This window comes from Tachysurus vachellii, chromosome 22 (genome assembly GCF_030014155.1).
Source record: "Tachysurus vachellii isolate PV-2020 chromosome 22, HZAU_Pvac_v1, whole genome shotgun sequence".
NCBI classification, from domain to species: Eukaryota; Metazoa; Chordata; class Actinopteri; order Siluriformes; family Bagridae; genus Tachysurus; species Tachysurus vachellii.
In genome coordinates, this window is record NC_083481.1 from 970001 (window position 1) to 987500 (window position 17500).

Consider the following 17500-nt stretch of genomic DNA (forward strand, 5'->3'; position numbering starts at 1 on the left):
ATTCTCTCTTTCCCTTTGCTCAGTATTATTTGTTTTATCAGTAATATTATTCTTATTTGATCTTAATTATTTAGTTTGGTTTAATTTTTATTCATCCAATCAATCTTTTTGGGTTTCTCTACTTCACTTACACACTTTTTTATGTCATCCCTTCTTTTCTCTGTCTTTTGTTTTATCCTGGCATTTTTGTCCTTATTTCTCTTCTGATAAATAATACTGTACAAATATTGAAATATTAATCATCTCTCTCTCTCTCTCTCTCTCTCTCTCTCTCTCTCTCTCTCTCTCTCTCTCTCTCTGTTTCTCTCTTTCTGCCCCCCCCCTTTCTCCAACTCTCTGCGGCCCCCCCATCTCCCCCCCCAGCGGTGAGGAATGACAGAAATAAGAAGAAGAAGGATGTAAAGGAGGAAGTGGTTTTGCCAGAAAACTATGAGTTGAGTGGAGAGCTGGAGGAGTTGGTTAATAAAGTCAGTAAAGCTCACAGAGAAACCTTTCCCTCCCTGTGTCAGCTAGGAAAATACACTACAGTGAGTACACACACACACACACACACACACACACACACACACACACGTAAGTCTGAATTACCTGAAACTTCAATTCACTGGTGTTTATGATTCTAATTCATATATATTTATATATACAGCATTTAACATTTGTGTGTGTGTGCGTGCGTGCGCGCGCGCGTGTGTGTGTGTGTGTAGAACTCGAGTGCAGATCACAGGGTCCAACTGGATTTGGGTTTGTGGGATAAATTCAGTGAACTCTCCACTAAGTGCATCATTAAAATCGTGGAATTCGCCAAACGTTTGCCAGGTTTCACTTCACTCACCATCGCAGACCAGATCACACTCCTCAAATCTGCCTGCCTCGACATACTGGTAACAGACACACACACACACACACACACACACACACACACACACACACACACACACACACACACACACACATTTTTACACTTCTCTTTATGTATGGCTCCGTTTTCCTCAAACAAACACAATTTTCTTTTGATTTAGTTTATTGTTTTATTTTATAAATATTATATATGTATTAATTAATTCAGCATTTAATAAAACATTAAATATACATAAGGGACCAAAAGACTGAGAGCAGTAGTTAAAATGCTAATATTGTGCTTTTATTTTAAATATAATAATATTTTCATTAGAATATGAATATTGTCATGGACAATAAAATAGAAATCAGAGTTTCTTGGTTTTCTGCCGCATTTTTGCTTTAATGACATTGTAAACTCGAGCTGCTCGGAATCTAGTATTATTTTTCTTTAAACCATTTTCATCATCATCATCATCATCATCATCATTATTATTATTATTATTTCTAATATTATTGTCAATATTCATTAATATTATAATTATAAAAATCATACTGATTTTTATGATTTGACAGTTTTTTATTGATAGCTATGTCTTCCGCCTCTTGTTTTCTTTTCTTCTCGTGTGTGTGCGTGCGTATGTGTGTGTGTCTGTGTATGTGCGTGTCTGTGTGTGTATGTGTACGTGTGTATGTGTGTGTGTCTGTGTATGTGTCTGTGTGTGTGCATGTGTGTGTGCGTGTCTGTGTGTGCGTGTCTGTGTGTGTATGTGTACGTGTGTATGCATGTGTGTGCGTGTGTGTATGCGTGTGTGTCTGTGTGCGCGTGTGTGCATGTGTGTGCGTATGTGTACGTGTCTGTATGTGTGTGCGTGTCTGTATGTGTGTGTGTATGTGTATGTGTACGTGTGTGTGTGTGTGTGTTAGATGTTGAGGATTTGTACTCGTTACACTCCTGAGCAGGACACCATGACCTTCTCAGACGGTTTGACTCTGAACAGAACTCAGATGCACAACGCTGGATTTGGCCCTCTGACTGACCTCGTCTTCTCCTTCGCGGATCAGCTGCTTCCTCTGGAGATGGATGATACAGAGACCGGGCTCTTGAGTGCCATCTGTCTCATCTGTGGAGGTACTGCACCAGCAAATCTGTGGATCAGAATCAGAACTGCAGGACTTACACGATTTATACTGTGTATGTGTGTGTGTGTGTGTGTGTGTGTGTGTGTGTGTGTGTGTTAGACCGTATGGATTTGGAGGAGCCTCAGCGAGTGGATCGGTTGCAAGAGCCTTTGCTTGAGGCGTTAAAGATCTATGCAAGGAGACGCCGCCCCGATAAACCCCACATGTTCCCTCGAATGCTGATGAAGGTTACTGACCTGCGAGGAATTAGTACTAAAGGTTATTTGACACACACACGCACACACAAAAACACATGTAACACACATAAACACACAAACACACACATAAAATCAATGTATACATCCATGTGCTAATTTCAACATATTTATACCCACACACACACACAGACTTACACGCAGACACACAAATACACACACCCACGCACATACAAAATCAATATACACATCCATATGCTAATTTTAACATATTTATACATACACATACAAAAATGACACAACTATGACACAAAATGTACAGTTCTGATGGACTGGCTGAGGTTAAAATGTTACCATGACAACGATTATAAATAAAAGTTTATATTTGGCCTGTTGACACTTTTTGCTCTCACTTTGCTCTGTTTAAACAGTTCTTCACGGTCGTTGTCATTACAACAATGTTTCACTGAATCAGATAGATAGAGATTTTTATATTAATATGTATATTATATGTCTGTAATATACAGTATGTCTTAAAGCTCACTGAGTTCATTTAAAATAATTTTTTAAAATGCAGTAAAATGGTATGGATATTATTTATTAAAGATATTACTTATTAAGGATATTAATTATTAATAAATCTTATTATAATATCATGTAATAATTATTTATTTTAATAACCAATAAATAATAATAATTATCAATTATATTTCTACTTATTTTAAACCATTATAATGTATAATTATGTTACAAATGTTGATTTTGTTGTAAATATTATAATGATATTGCACTGAAATAATTATATATTATTTATATCTATTATATATAAAATTTAAAATTAAATTAAGGAATTTATATAATAAACATTATTATTCTTACATTTTTGCTTGGTGTGTGTGTGTGTGTGTGTGTGTGTGTGTGTGTGTGTGTGTGTGTGTGTGTGCGCACGTGTGTGTGTCTGTACAGGTGCAGAACGAGCGATCACACTAAAGATGGAGATTCCCGGACCGATGCCTCCCCTCATCCGTGAAATGCTGGAGAACCCAGAGGTTTTCGAGGAGAGTCTTCCTCCTCCTGCCATCCAGGCCATTAAACGAGAGAGGGATGAAGACTCTGAGGTCCCTGAGGAAGAAGAGGACGAGGAGGATGAGTGTGCAGAGGAGGAGAGGGAGAGAGGAGGAGACAGTGAGGATGATGAAGAGTGGAGCATCCTGCAGGTGGACGTGGGGGAGAAGAAGAAGAACACGACGGGTAGAGCGCATTGATCCGATAGACGTTTGGATTACCACCCACATGTACACAAACACAAACACGCACACACACACACATGCACACACACACACACACACACACACACACACACACACACACACATTCACTCACACACATGCAAACACACATACAAACACACACACATTCATTCACACACATGCATATACAAACACACACACACACACACACACACACACACACACACACACACACACACAGTCACTTCCAAACATCTGAGTGCTCTAGTAAGAATTTATTCTCTCAGTTATTAAACTCTAATCTAAAATCTCCTCTTAGATTAACTTTAGTACTGAATACTGTAAAGATAATCCTGTTACATTAGCTCATGTTAGCCACCTAGCTAGAGTTAGCAGTAAACATGACTGAATAGGGCCAAAATCCTCTCAGAAATCCTGTCAAGCTGTTCATGTTAGCTAGCTTGTTATCATCAACATCGATGATCACAAACCTTTACCTGTCATTTTACCTCATGTTAGCTAGCTTGATAATGTTAGCAATATTATTTATGACAATTCCCTCAGCAGGTAAAAAAATAAATGTTTATAACTTAACACTTCTTTTAGATATGTTTAGTTATCCAGCTATCATTAGTGGGGGAATAAACATTCATGAAAACTACTTGAAATCATTAGAAGTAAATATAATAAATATGAAAGAATAGGATAAAAACCCACTCAGAAATCCAGGAAAGCTAGCTTGTTAGCTTGGATGCTAGAATCAACAGTGATGGCTAGAGACATTACCTCTATTGTCACATTAGCTTATGAGAGCTAAACAAATCTAGGAAGCATTAGCAGTAAACAATATAAAGATTATAAAATGATTAAGGTCAGTTATGTCCTGAGTCCATATTTAGCCAACTAGCTAGCAGAGTGAAAATGTATTAATAATAATTCTTCTCAGAGATCCTGACAGATAAAACATGCAGTTAGCATTAGCAGTGGGGATAAAAATAGTGGGGAAAACATATATAAATAGTAATATGATATATTGCCAGATTAGCATGTAGTAGCTTGGAACTGTTAGCATTAAAGTCAGCAAGTTTTAACAGCATTAGCGGTAGTGCTAAAGGGCAGGAATACGACTCAGTGTGTTTGTTTTTTGATAACTGATGAAATAAAAACAGCTCTCAGTCACCGGATGACATGAAAATATCAGAAAATCAGACAGTTATTTTGTTCTGTCTTTTTGTCTGAATGAAAAAAAAACAAAGAAGAAAAGCCAGCAATCTGACTAAAGAGAATAAAAAAAAACTCCTCACATTGCGAGAGAAATGCGTTTACAGTTTCACACCTGAGTTACTATGAACATTTCTAAAATCTACAATCTGGCAACTCTTAAAGTGTGGATTACATTTTTAATTAGCAGCTTTACCTCTATTCCTCTATTGGCTGAGAAACTGATGTGAGCATTTCCTCAAGCTGGAAAAAACTCATGATTTTGTCAGAAGTAAAAAAAAAAAGAATGGAAATAAAAAGACGTTAACGAGACAGTGTAAATCTTTCATGCACGAAGATTAGCATATTAAGAAGTTAGGAAACTCAGGGCACTAAAAGGACCAAATATTACATGTTCATTTGTTTAAAAGTTTCCAAAGAAATTCAGATTTAAGACTTTGTTTAAAGAATGTAATGTAGTCATGAATCCAGTAAGAATCCAAAGCCATATAATTTAGTGAGCATTGATATGTTGCAGAAGGGAGATTTATTCAGCGATGCTTTTAAAACACACAGTGCCTTAGTCAGTCATGTGTTAGGTAGCTTTTTGTGGCTAAATTCGTCCTACACTGTTAGCTACGTTTAGCTGTTTTTTTTTTATTTTTGCTAAATCCATCCTACATTAGCTGCATTAGCTTATTTAGCTGAATTTTTGTTCTGTTGTTTGTCGCTACAATATTATTGGCTAAATCGATCCCACAGTGTTCGCTACACAACCTAAGTGCTAAGTAAAGTGGCAGTGTTCAAAACGTCATCGTTTTTTTCTGTATGCACTGATATGCGGAGTTATGACAGGGTAAATACAGCCACCATTTTTCCGCACGTTATACTGGTAGCTACGGCTGCGGCTAAATTACAGCGATGTATCAGTAATATTGTGATGTAGCTAGAACCGAAACTTTATACCAAAGCCATTTCTATTATTTTTGTGTCTGTATATTTGTATGTGCTGATACGTTAACCCTCTGTGAGTATTTTCCGTCAAAATTTCTAAACAATAGAAAAGGTCTAAAAATTCATTGTCAAACACCATCTTTATTTTCATGACTGAAATTAAAAAAGACATAATTGTTAAGCAACAGACAGAAAAATAATGAAGTTAACTTTTAAGTTAAAAATGAAACCTTCATATCAAAAAGTTATTTTTAAAATTAACGGTAAATGACAAAAAATTCAAAGTTCAAAACAGACTTCAGATGACTTGGAGGAAAGAAACTGATTGCTTTTAACTGGAAGTTTTTCATTACAGTTTTTTTATTTTGATTAATTAAGTTTTTTTTGTGAACATAACTGACAAATTCTCATGAAGGGTTAACAATTTCTTACAAAATGTTGCAATTATACACACACACACACACACACACACACACACACACACACACACACACACACACATGTACCTCTGAAAACATCTTCATTCAGGTGAAAGGAGAAACATCGCACGGTGAATCCGTGACGTTTTACAGATTTTGAAAGAATTTTTTGATGCAAATGTAGCAATTAAGTGCGGCTTTATACGCTAAAGGACATTAATGTGTTTATAATGATTGTGAGAGAGTGTGTTTATTGGTACATTAGTATAGCGTTGTGCATGCAGTTTTTATATTATCATGATGAACATTGTTGTTATGGATGTAGACATTATTTGTCATGAAGTATTTGTGCTCGGTGGTTTGCAGCTAGATATTTTTCTACTTTTACATTCTTGCTTTACTGATCTTGCTTTTTTTGTGCTTTTTATATTGTTAAACTTCAGAAACATTCACAATGTTACAATGGCATCTGTTGTTTATTACATTCAGAATAATATTTATGCTTTTTTCATGTTTTTTCAGACATATCACCAAATGCAGGGATTTTCAATCTGAAAACAACAGAAATGTTTATTTCTTCTTGAATCCCTGATTTGGATTTTTATCTATTGGAAAGTAAAATATTCTTGGTGTATGATACAGTTTATTGTTCATGTTTCTATTGTTTTGTAGACCTTCGTAACAACTCTTCATGGCCTTGCACAAAAACTAGTGAGAAACTAGAACTGGCATGATTAAAGTTGAAAAGTGTTTTATTTGTATTTGAATCACTTTAAACTTTCTATAATGTTAATTTTTTTGTTGGAAACTTTGTTTTTGAGGCTGATTTATAAAACAATTCCACAAGAATGTTCAAGCATGTGAAGTTTTTTTGTTCTTCTGTTCTCCGTCTCTTCCTCCTCTTTCTCAGTTCTGCTCTTAAATACAGCCTCTGATCAAAGTTAGCACCTGCCTCGTTACGAGCCTCGTTATGAGTCTCAGCGTGTCTCATTAGTGAGTGAATTGAAACTCATTGGTTTCTAACCTGAAGAGACCTTGTTAAAACTTCAAGACACAAAGAGCTAAGAGAACTGAGGGAACAAGCAGGAAACCAGAGCAACATATAAATCAGGGTTTTCAAACTCACAGCGTGTGTGAGACCCTGAAGGGCCTTAATCAAAGTCTATCTATCTATCTATCTATCTATCTATCTATCTATCTATCTATCTATTTACCTACCTTTATTATAGACTGATATATAATAACATTAACAGTTTTTATAATTGCTTTGTTTATTCACATTTTATTGGATCAGCTGTTGTAATGAGAAACACAATTATCCAATCATGAAGATGCCTTTTTTCTGTTTCTGTATGAAGGTAATCAGCAGAAAGCTACACTATAATCACAGAGATGTGGAGTAGAGAGTCGGTGATGTTGCTGAAGCCCAGAGTTTACTGTATTACAGTATATTTTATAACAACCATTTTCTCCTAGTACTGACATTACAAAAAGTTAGATTTTGCCTCTAGCAGTGTTATTAACATGTGAAGTTTGCCTGGAGATGAAATGATTAAACACAGATCACAAGATAAAAGAAAACCCCAAGAAATCAGCATCAGCATCTAAAGGAAACAGGAAAGAGGAAAAGTGGCGGGAAAACAGGAAGAGGAAAACAGGAAAGGAAAAGAAAGTGTCATTAATGCAGTTAAAGGGTTTTTTTTAGGGTTCTTTAGATATTTAATGGTTCTTGGCTGCCTGAAAGTGTTCTGTTGGAACCGTGTTTAAGAGAGAACCATCTCATGCTGTAGGGTATAATGTAGCTGTATAAAGCTGAAGAGCAGAATGATGTAATGACGCAGAACCACGCAGATCAGATGTAAAGTTTAAAGAACTAAATAACAATAAAATCACCACAATATTTACCTGAAACTTTCTAAAAACTTTCTTTTGAATCATTAAAACTGCAGACAAACAAACACACTGTGATCTCCACCTCTCTCCTCCTCTTCATCACCTCCCCTTCTTTGTTCAACACATCTTACTTTTTTATTCTTTCTTCTTCTCACTTCCTGTATTCCTCTCATTGTTCTCTCGCTCATATTCTCTGTTTTTTGTCTCTTTCTCTTTGCTTTTACATGAAAAAAGAAATTAAAGCAATAAAATTAAACACTGCATACTTTCTTTCATTTTATTAATTACATTTAATAACAAAAGGCGACGATTATAAACAGAATTTTATTCTTCAATAATATCAGAGGGGAAAAAATAACAACATGACCTTCTGCTTTATTATTTCAACACCAGTTTAATATCTTCCAGTTTAATGTCTTTGCATTTTGTTCTACAGGAAAAGGAGCAGAATGTAAATTAGTCTTGAGGATTATTAACTAAAACTCACTTGTGTAAGAAACTCATTAAGCTTGTGTTTATCCATGAAGATAAATGAAGTAATGTTTAAAAAAAATGACCACAACGTTCGATAACATCCGGAACCTGAAGCTGACCGTCCACGTGCATTACAACACATGCAGATTTGCTTTGAAAAATGATAGATGTGTGTGTCAGGAAGTCCATTTTTGGTAATGAGCGGAGAGAAAGAAAGCCGTAAAAGTGGCCTCGGCCTCGGCTAATTAAATGATTGCCATAATTAACGTTCGCTTAACAGTCAATAAAAACGGAGCAGGGATTATGGCACGGTCCATACATTATTCACCGTTTTACAAGGCAGCTTTTAATGACCTCATATATCTGGTTGGAATGTGAGGCACGTTACCATGGCAACGGGGCATATTTTATTCCCGTTTTATGCGTTTCTGTCTTCATTTATATTCGATCTGCTTTTTAGCCTCATGGAGTCAGACGTGCTGAGAGCTCGGACCCGAGACACTGAGATGTTTTTCCAGCTTCTACAGAAGTGAAGAATCTTCAGAAAATGAAATGAAGAAAAGTGAAGATGAACTAATATACAGCACAGAATGAGACACTGCAGTAATGGATTTGGTTCATTAGCCGATAAAGCGATAAATATCGGTGTTTATCGGGTCAGTGAAAAAGGACAAGGGCAGAGAAGAGAGGGCAAAAAAATGAGGGATGAGGAGATAAAGAGAGGGAACGAGTCGTCTCGGATTTTTAATTAAAAGTGTAGAGGGAGAAGGAGCGCTATTAATCCTCCTCATCCCCTTCAGCTACGGCCGTAAATGCAGGCGAGCATTCAGGAACGCATCCGTAATGAGAGAGGAGAAGAAATAAAAGGAGAGAAAGAAGAAAAGAAGGTGACAGCAGAGGAGAGAAGGGAAGGAAGAACGGCTAGTTCAGAGGCTGTAAAAAAGGAGATGAGCAACACCACCGTGTTCATAAAACACAAAACAGAAAGAATGAACCCAAGATAATAAAGACAGAGGAGCCAGGAAAGGTTCTTCAGCACACGCTCAGAAGAACAGAGTCGGGTTCCTCTACAAGACGCATTCTGTAACTCTTCCTTTATGTTGGTCAGTATTCTTCATCACAATGAGAGAGAGAGAGAGAGAGAGAGAGAGAGAGAGAAAGATGATTAAAGATTCATCATACAGAAGCTTCTTCAGAACTATGTTCCTGTGTAGCATCATTCAGAAGAACCTTGAGAGCTACATTTCTACACATCTACATTCACTTTAGAAGCGACAAAAAGCAAAGAAAATAAAGATGAAAGAAAGGTAAAACTAAAAAAATCTAAAAATAAAAATCTAAAATTGAGTTGGATTTAAAAGTCTGTGCGCCCTGACCATTGTTCTGAACATTGAACATTTTCTAAGGCTGTAATAAGCTCCACTCTTCTCACAAGGCTTTAGATGTTGGATTGTGACTGTGAGGATTTGTGATCATTCAGCTACAAGAGTATAAGTGAGATCAGACTCTGATGGTGTTCAGTGGGATTGAGTCAGTGTCACGGCTCTGTGCAGGACCACTCGACGTATCACCTCAGACCTTCACCTTCACACCGTGTCTTCATGGAGATGGTTTGTGCACAGGGGCATTGTCGTGTCAGGGTTTGTAGTTCCGTTGAAGGGAAAGTGTACAGAGATGTTCAGTACGACTGTGTTTGGGGAAGAAGCACATGTATGTGTGATGATCAGGGTGCACATACTTTTTGCTGTTACAATATACATGATAAAATAAAAAAAAGAAGTAAAAAAAAAAAAGACCAGGAAAAAATGTAAAAAATAGGTGATAAGGAGTTGAGTTCATTCATTCATTCATTCATTCATCTTCTACCGCTTATCCGAACTACCTCGGGTCACGGGGAGCCTGTGCCTATCTCAGGCGTCATCGGGCATCAAGGCAGGATACATCCTGGACGGAGTGCCAACCCATCGTAGGGCACACACACACACACACACACACACACACTCATTCACTCACACAATCACACACTACGGACAATTTTCCAGAGATGCCAATCAACCTACCATGCATGTCTTTGGACCGGGGGAGGAAACCGGAGTACCAGGAGGAAACCCCCGAGGCACGGGGAGAACATGCAAACTCCACACACACAAGGTGGAGGCAGGAATCGAACCCCCAACCCTGGAGGTGTGAGGCGAACGTGCTAACCACTAAGCCACCGTGACCCCAGGAGTTGAGTTAATAAACAAAAAAACTATTTTTGGACAGAATTTTTGTTCAAATGCATTTTATTGTAACAAAGATGTCAAAATTCAGAATTGTTAAAATACTTTATTTAAAACTCACTGTAAAAATAACCCTGTGATCCTAACATCAACAAATAAATTCAAAAAGAATCAAATTTAACCCTCTTCATTACTGTGTTCAGGTAATTATCAGAGCTTCAGCACCGAACCGCACGATCTACATGATTTCAGCTCATAAGACAACATTCAGTATTTTACGATAGTTCTGAATCTGAAAGGAAAAGATTCATTATCCATTAATCGTCATGTGATCAGCTGCGATCTGAATCTGATTCGTAAACGATGACGACTTTAGTTTTATGGACAAATCAGATTGCGAGTGATTCAGTAATTTACACACCAGTTAAAACAGATGAATTATTGATCTCTGATTGTTGCCTTCAGTCATTTCAGTCATCGACTTTTAAATCAATGCATCGATCCAAATCACCTGATGGTTAAAACCTGACTCATTAGAATCTGACTCTATTCTCATTAACTAGTTAACAGGTTATAAAGCGCTACAGCAGTCTGAGTAATGATCACATCTAAATGTGCAGTGAAATTTGGGTGTGATTGTATTTATAATGTCAGAATAAATTCAAAAACTTTATTCAGCAAATGAAATGCTCACACACACACACACACACACACACACACACACAAGCACACGCACACACACACAGAAAATAAACAGACACACAATCAGAAAATAAATACACACAAACACACACATTCAGAAATTAAATACACACACACATACACACACAATCAGAAAATAAATACACACAAACACACACATTCAGAAATTAAATACACACACACACATACACACACAATGAGAAAATAAATACACACATAATCAGAAAATAAATACACACAAACACACGCATTCAGAAATTAAATACACACACATACACACACATTCAGAAATTAAATACACACAATCAGAAAATAAATACACACAATCAGAAAATAAACACACAATCAGAAAATAAATACACACACAAACACACACATTCAGAAAAAAACACACACATTCAGAAAAATACACACATTCAGAAATTAAATACACACACATTCAGAAATTAAATACACACACGTACACACAATCAGAAAATAAATACACACACAAACACACGCATTCAGAAATTAAATACACACACACACACACAATCAGAAAATAAATACACACAATCAGAAAATAATCACACAATCAGAAAATAAATACACACACAAACACACACATTCAGAAAAATACACACACATTCAGAAATTAAATACACACATTCAGAAATTAAATACACACACGTACACACAATCAGAAAATAAATACACACACAAAATCAGAAAATAAACACACACAATCAGAAAATAAATATACATACACACAAACACACACTCACACAAAAGTAAGCTTGCACAATTCTGTTTTTGAAACATTACACTCGAGCACGTGTTGCTGATATTAAACTGAAGACATCAGGTTTTCCTGTGTTTCTGTCTGCTTCATTGCCACATTTCACCACAAGGGGGCATCATCAGCAAACTCACTGCAGTGAAAAAAATACTGGTTTCAGTTGACATCATTACGATGTTATTTATAACACGAACATGCTTTAGATTATATTTTATAAATGTACACTATATGGCCAAAAGTATGTATGCAAAGGTGTTTAGTCATGAGTCATGAGTCATAGTGACAAAACCACTTTTACCAACATTACCACAGACTCATCCAGCTGTGACGTCAGGCCTGAATATAATAGAATATAACATCTGTTTATTCAAAATAATAATAAATATTTTTACCTCAGTATGTTTGCTTTGATCTCAGACTGAGTCTGTGGTTCATTCTTCATTTTCACCTCCTTAAAAAAAAATGATATTAATTGACTGATTGATCATTAAAACTGAAAACACAAGCTTTAATCCTGCTCCTTATCTTAATAATATAAATAATATTAATATATATATAAAATACACACACATTTTGTGTGCATGTTTATAAGTATAACATGTTTTAACATTTATATTATTATCAGCCCTGTAACCTGCTCCCTTGTGTTGTCCTCCACTGGCTCCGCCTCCTCTTCATCAGACCCCGCCTCCTCCTCCTCAGGCTCCGCCTCTTCACTCGGCAACAGATTTACCACTTTAGCTTCTTCCAGTTTGTTAGAAGCGGATCGCTGCAGATCTGCTGATGTGATGCTACTGATCACTAAACACAACAATCACAGTTAGTCTTCACTCTACACAAACAAACAAACAAACAAACAAACAACTTCACTTTATTTAAGATCATTTTTAAACTGTTGCAAATGAAGTGATGACTAGTCCATCAGTTAAAGGGTTGATGATGTAGTGAGTGTTGAAGAGCTTTAGTGTAACGACTGACCCTCAGGCCTGCTGTCAGAAGCTGCTCTAGTCCAGGTCGCTTCCCAATCGTTCTCCAAACGCAGCCGGAAAACTCGGATATGATCCTGAAGCTCCTGCTCGGGAAAAGAAAACCACCAGAATGAACAGTTTTGTTAAACTAAAGACTCCAAAACATCAGTAAAAGATGTACCTGTTTCTCCAGCTGCAGCTGCTCTCGCTCCTTCTGCATGGCTCTCACACTGGCACGGAGCTCCTGAGCCAAGAAAACAACAACAACAATAACAACAAAAACAACAAACAAACAACAACAATATCAGGGTTTATGTTCAATACAACATGTAAGAAATATTTGAGCTTGAAAAAAAATTTCTTTCACACACACAAACACACATACACACACAGACACAGACACACACACACACACACAGACACACACAGACACAGTGCAGGTGAAAATGGATGGACCCTTCATTCACTCGTTTCTTCACTTTCTTTCTTTCTTCCTCTAATTTATTTTTTTTTCTTGCATTCTGAAAGATTTTCTTCTTTTCTAATTTTGCTTTTCTAATATACCCTCCCTCCTGTCGTTCTCTCTCTCTCTCTCTCTCTCTCTCTCTCTCTCTCTCTCTCTGTGTGTGAGTGAGTGAAAAACTCCTGTCAGTATTTCTTTTCAGTTTTCTGGTGAGGTTTAAACACTAACACAGTTTCATTCTGCTGAAATCTGTTACACAACAGAGACCATCATCATGTGCTTTCCATCACCTGAAACACACCCGAGCTGTGTGTTAAACACACACCGAGCATGGAGAGGAATGTTTAATTATAGACACACACTCACACACAGACACACACACAGACTTGTTTACTCGGTTGCATGCTTTCTCGTTTCCTAGCTCCAGCTCCAGTTTCTCTCGCTCTGTTCGTTCTTCTTCCAGCCATTCTTCCTTCTTCTGCAGCTCATGACTCAGTTTCTGGACTCGTTCCTTATCCAGCTGTCAGGGTCAGAAAAGAAAAGAGAATGTTCTGATCACCCAAGTTCCAGTTCTGATATAACTATATGACAAAAAAAAATAATAATGCTAGGAAAGACCTTCAGGAATAATGAGAAGATAAATCTTTCTCAGATATCTTTAACATGCCTCATGTTCTCACCTCTGCGTTCCTCCGGAGGTTCTCGCGCTCTTTGGCCCAGGCCGCTTGTCCTTCTCTGAGGTTCAGGTTGGCCTGTGAGAGCTGCAGCGTGGTTTGAGCCGCCTGCAGTCGGATCTGGTGAAGCTCGGCCTGGTTCTGGCTCTGCAGCGCTCCGAGTTCACTCAGATCTCGTCGTAACACCTCAGCACTGCATTCGTTGGTCTCCAGACGCTCCTGAAGAACTCGCAACTCCTCACGACAATGTTTCCTCTCCAACTGACATGAAAGAAAGAAGATTTCAATCATGAAGGAAAGACAAACAGGTCATAAACACCAGGAAGGTGAGATGTTCTCGCTCCAGTCACCTGTAAGTTCCTCCTCTCATCCTCTTCATCCTTTCTCTGCATCGTCAGCTTTTTTACTCTCTCCTTCATCCTGCAGACAGACATTTCTATTTATCCTGCAGCTTGATCATTATACAAACACTTTCACTTTATCCTCGAGTTCTGGTATTTAGAACTTTCATGAGTACTAAGGATGAATGAAAAACTTAAATCCATAATTCACCTTCAAGATACACAAAATAGTCTTTGTTTTTCACATAAGCGTCGTATCTGATGTATTTTTCTGCTGTTGTCCTGTAAGTAGTTGGAGATGATGTCGAGTGTCAGCACTGCTGATGATGATGGAGTGGAAGATAATAGGATATCACTGACTCTGAATATCACTGACTCTGAATATCACAGACTCTGAATATCACAGACTCTGAATATCACAGACTCTGAATATCACAGACTCTGAATATCACTGACTCTGAATATCACTGACTCTGAATATCACTGACTCTGAATATCACTGACTCTGAATATCACTGACTCTGAATATCACTGACTCTGAATATCACTGACTCTGAATATCACAGACTCTGGTTATCACAGACTGAATATCACTGACTCTGAATATCACTGACTCTGAATATCACTGACTCTGGGTATCACTGACTCTGGGTATCACTGACTCTGGGTATCACTGACTCTGGGTATCACTGACTCTGGGTATCACTGACTCTGAATATCACTGACTCTGAATATCACTGACTCTGGGTATCACTGACTCTGGGTATCACTGACTGAATATCACTGACTCTTACTGAGGAAGACGGTGTATAAAAGTGAACTCTCCATCAGTTTGAGGTCACAACATTCCAAAACATACTAAAACTTGTATAACTCCAAAAACTCAAAGAAAAGGCCCAGCACTAAAAGCTCCAGAAGACTGCTTTTAATTTTAGGATCACTTCAAAGGTTCGTCAGTTGATCTGTGAGAAATCATTTCAGCTCAGAACTCTTCACTCTCCAAAGAACCTTTTGAGGAACCATTTGTGAGTGCAGTGTTTGGGGCTTGCTGAGGATTCATCTCACCTCTCCAACTCGGTTTCTGCATCTTGTTTCTGCTGCGCTACGCTGCTCATGTCCTCCTTCAGTTCTTTGATTCGTTGTTGATTTTCAGCTCTTTCTGTTAACAGGCTGCTGATCTCCACTGAAATGTTGTCATGAGACTTTAACACATCCTGGGAACAAAAACATCAGTAAAGTACTGAGAAATGCTGAGTGATGGAGCAGCGATACTGTGACCACACTGAAGGACATTACGCTAACAGCACAGAGACGAGTGTTTTACACCACAGCTGTTAACCAACATCACAGATTAACCTTTACAGTTACATTTAATGTCGAGGAACAAACATGAGATGAATTATAGCAGCTATAAAGAGTCATTTTATAGAAAGTTATAAGACTTTCTTTATTCTCTCATGAACTTAATAAAAAAAGAGCTGGCACTGGAGACTCCTTCCATACAAACATCTACTTATGGATTAAAAACAGCTGTTAGAGAAAAGTAATCAACACCTTCTGTTTCTCATCCATCCTTTCCATCATCTCCAGGCTGCACCTCAGTCGCTCTCTCAGGTCATTGATTTCGTTCCTCATCTCTGCTCTTTCTGCTTCGAATTCCTTACTCTCCATTTCATTTCTTTCTTGGTTTTTCTCCAGTTCCATGCTGGATGCTCTGAGCTGCTTCTGTAACAGCAGCAGTTCTTCCTGACAGGCTTCCAGATGAGTCTGTATGGGGGTAATGTGGAGAAAATTGTGAGGTATTCATTTAGTTTTAAGCTGCAGCCTGAAAAAAAAAAACAAATTCATTATCACAGTGGTGTTTTTTTACTACACACTGCATATGGAAATACTTAAAATCCTGGGCATCTGAAGTGGGCGTGGCTTAAACAGGAACGAAAACCACTGTAATTCTGACCAGGCAGCTACTATGAATGAATGAACACATTATATGCATCATTTTGTGACTTTGTGTCACTGTTTCCTTTGTATTTGGCATCTCTACTCATTTAATCCAAAGTGTATTTGTATTCTGTTACGCTTGTAATAGATAAATCAGCTAAATGTAAATAATTCTCACTTACATTATATATAAAGTCTCAAAATGCTTTAATGATTTCATAAACGTTAATTTGTGTTAAGGTTTTGTCGTCAATACTAGCTTTCTTTCAGTACAGAAAATATGGATGTTACAGTAAGTGTAAAAATGTTGTACAGAGTTCAATTATTAAATCAACATTCAATAAATAAAGTAAAAGAGTTTTTTCTATCCTATTGCAAATTTGTTTTCTATTCTCTCTGTTTGTGTATCTGACCTGGAGTATCTGAGCTCTCGGCACTACGAGCAGTAATTCTTCTCCCTCGTTTTCTTCCTCTCCGTTTCTCTCCTCCTCCAGAGTCACCAATTCATCCAGAGGCTTTGGAGCGTTGAAGGTGAACTGAGAACTCACTGCACAGATCTCCCCCAATTCATTCACATACACAAACTGGTACGGTGTAGTGCTGGGGTTCGGCAGGTAAGACGCTGAAAGGGACAGAAGCCTTTTAATTTTTTCATCATTTATTCGTATTTTAATTTTCATAGTTTAAAAAAAACATTCACACAGTCATTCACCTTTAATCACTAGAATGTTTTAATTTAAAATGTTTTGTAAGCTGAATTAATTGGTTTGACAATGAGGTGTAACAGTGAGATGTAACAGTGACATGTAATAGTAAGGTATAACAGTGAGGTGTAACAGTGAGGTGTAACAGTGAGGTGTAATAGTGAGATGTAACAGTGACATGTAATAGTGAGGTGTAACAGTGAGATGTAACAGTGACATGTAATAGTAAGGTATAACAGTGAGGTGTAACAGTGAGGTGTAACAGTGACATGTAATAGTGAGGTGTAACAGTGAGGTGTAATAGTGAGATGTAACAGTGACATGTAATAGTAAGATGTAACAG

At 37.3% G+C, this 17500-nt stretch overlaps 2 protein-coding genes across 3 annotated transcripts in view; one reads left to right on the forward strand and one right to left on the reverse strand.

Annotated features, from left to right (window-relative positions):
- LOC132837845 (retinoic acid receptor gamma-A-like) overlaps positions 1 to 6073 on the forward strand; it is a 37861-nt gene extending 31788 nt beyond the window's left edge. For both annotated transcript variants that reach the window (XM_060857751.1, XM_060857752.1), the window contains 5 exons: positions 364 to 527; positions 705 to 881; positions 1765 to 1969; positions 2080 to 2238; positions 3141 to 6073. In XM_060857751.1, coding sequence (XP_060713734.1) covers positions 364 to 527; positions 705 to 881; positions 1765 to 1969; positions 2080 to 2238; positions 3141 to 3439 — 1004 coding nt within the window. In that variant the 3' untranslated portion in view covers positions 3440 to 6073. The remainder of the gene's footprint in view (positions 1 to 363; positions 528 to 704; positions 882 to 1764; positions 1970 to 2079; positions 2239 to 3140) is intronic.
- A 4635-nt stretch (positions 6074 to 10708) lies between these two features.
- calcoco1b (calcium binding and coiled-coil domain 1b) overlaps positions 10709 to 17500 on the reverse strand; it is a 9206-nt gene continuing 2414 nt past the window's right edge. The window contains exons 4-14 of the mRNA XM_060858733.1: positions 16867 to 17075; positions 16067 to 16279; positions 15578 to 15726; positions 14522 to 14591; positions 14178 to 14432; positions 13892 to 14017; positions 13216 to 13278; positions 13045 to 13138; positions 12701 to 12867; positions 12459 to 12517; positions 10709 to 12199 (exon numbers count right to left, since the gene is read on the reverse strand). Of these exons, the coding sequence (XP_060714716.1) occupies positions 12169 to 12199; positions 12459 to 12517; positions 12701 to 12867; positions 13045 to 13138; positions 13216 to 13278; positions 13892 to 14017; positions 14178 to 14432; positions 14522 to 14591; positions 15578 to 15726; positions 16067 to 16279; positions 16867 to 17075 (1436 nt within the window). The 3' untranslated portion in view covers positions 10709 to 12168. The remainder of the gene's footprint in view (positions 12200 to 12458; positions 12518 to 12700; positions 12868 to 13044; positions 13139 to 13215; positions 13279 to 13891; positions 14018 to 14177; positions 14433 to 14521; positions 14592 to 15577; positions 15727 to 16066; positions 16280 to 16866; positions 17076 to 17500) is intronic.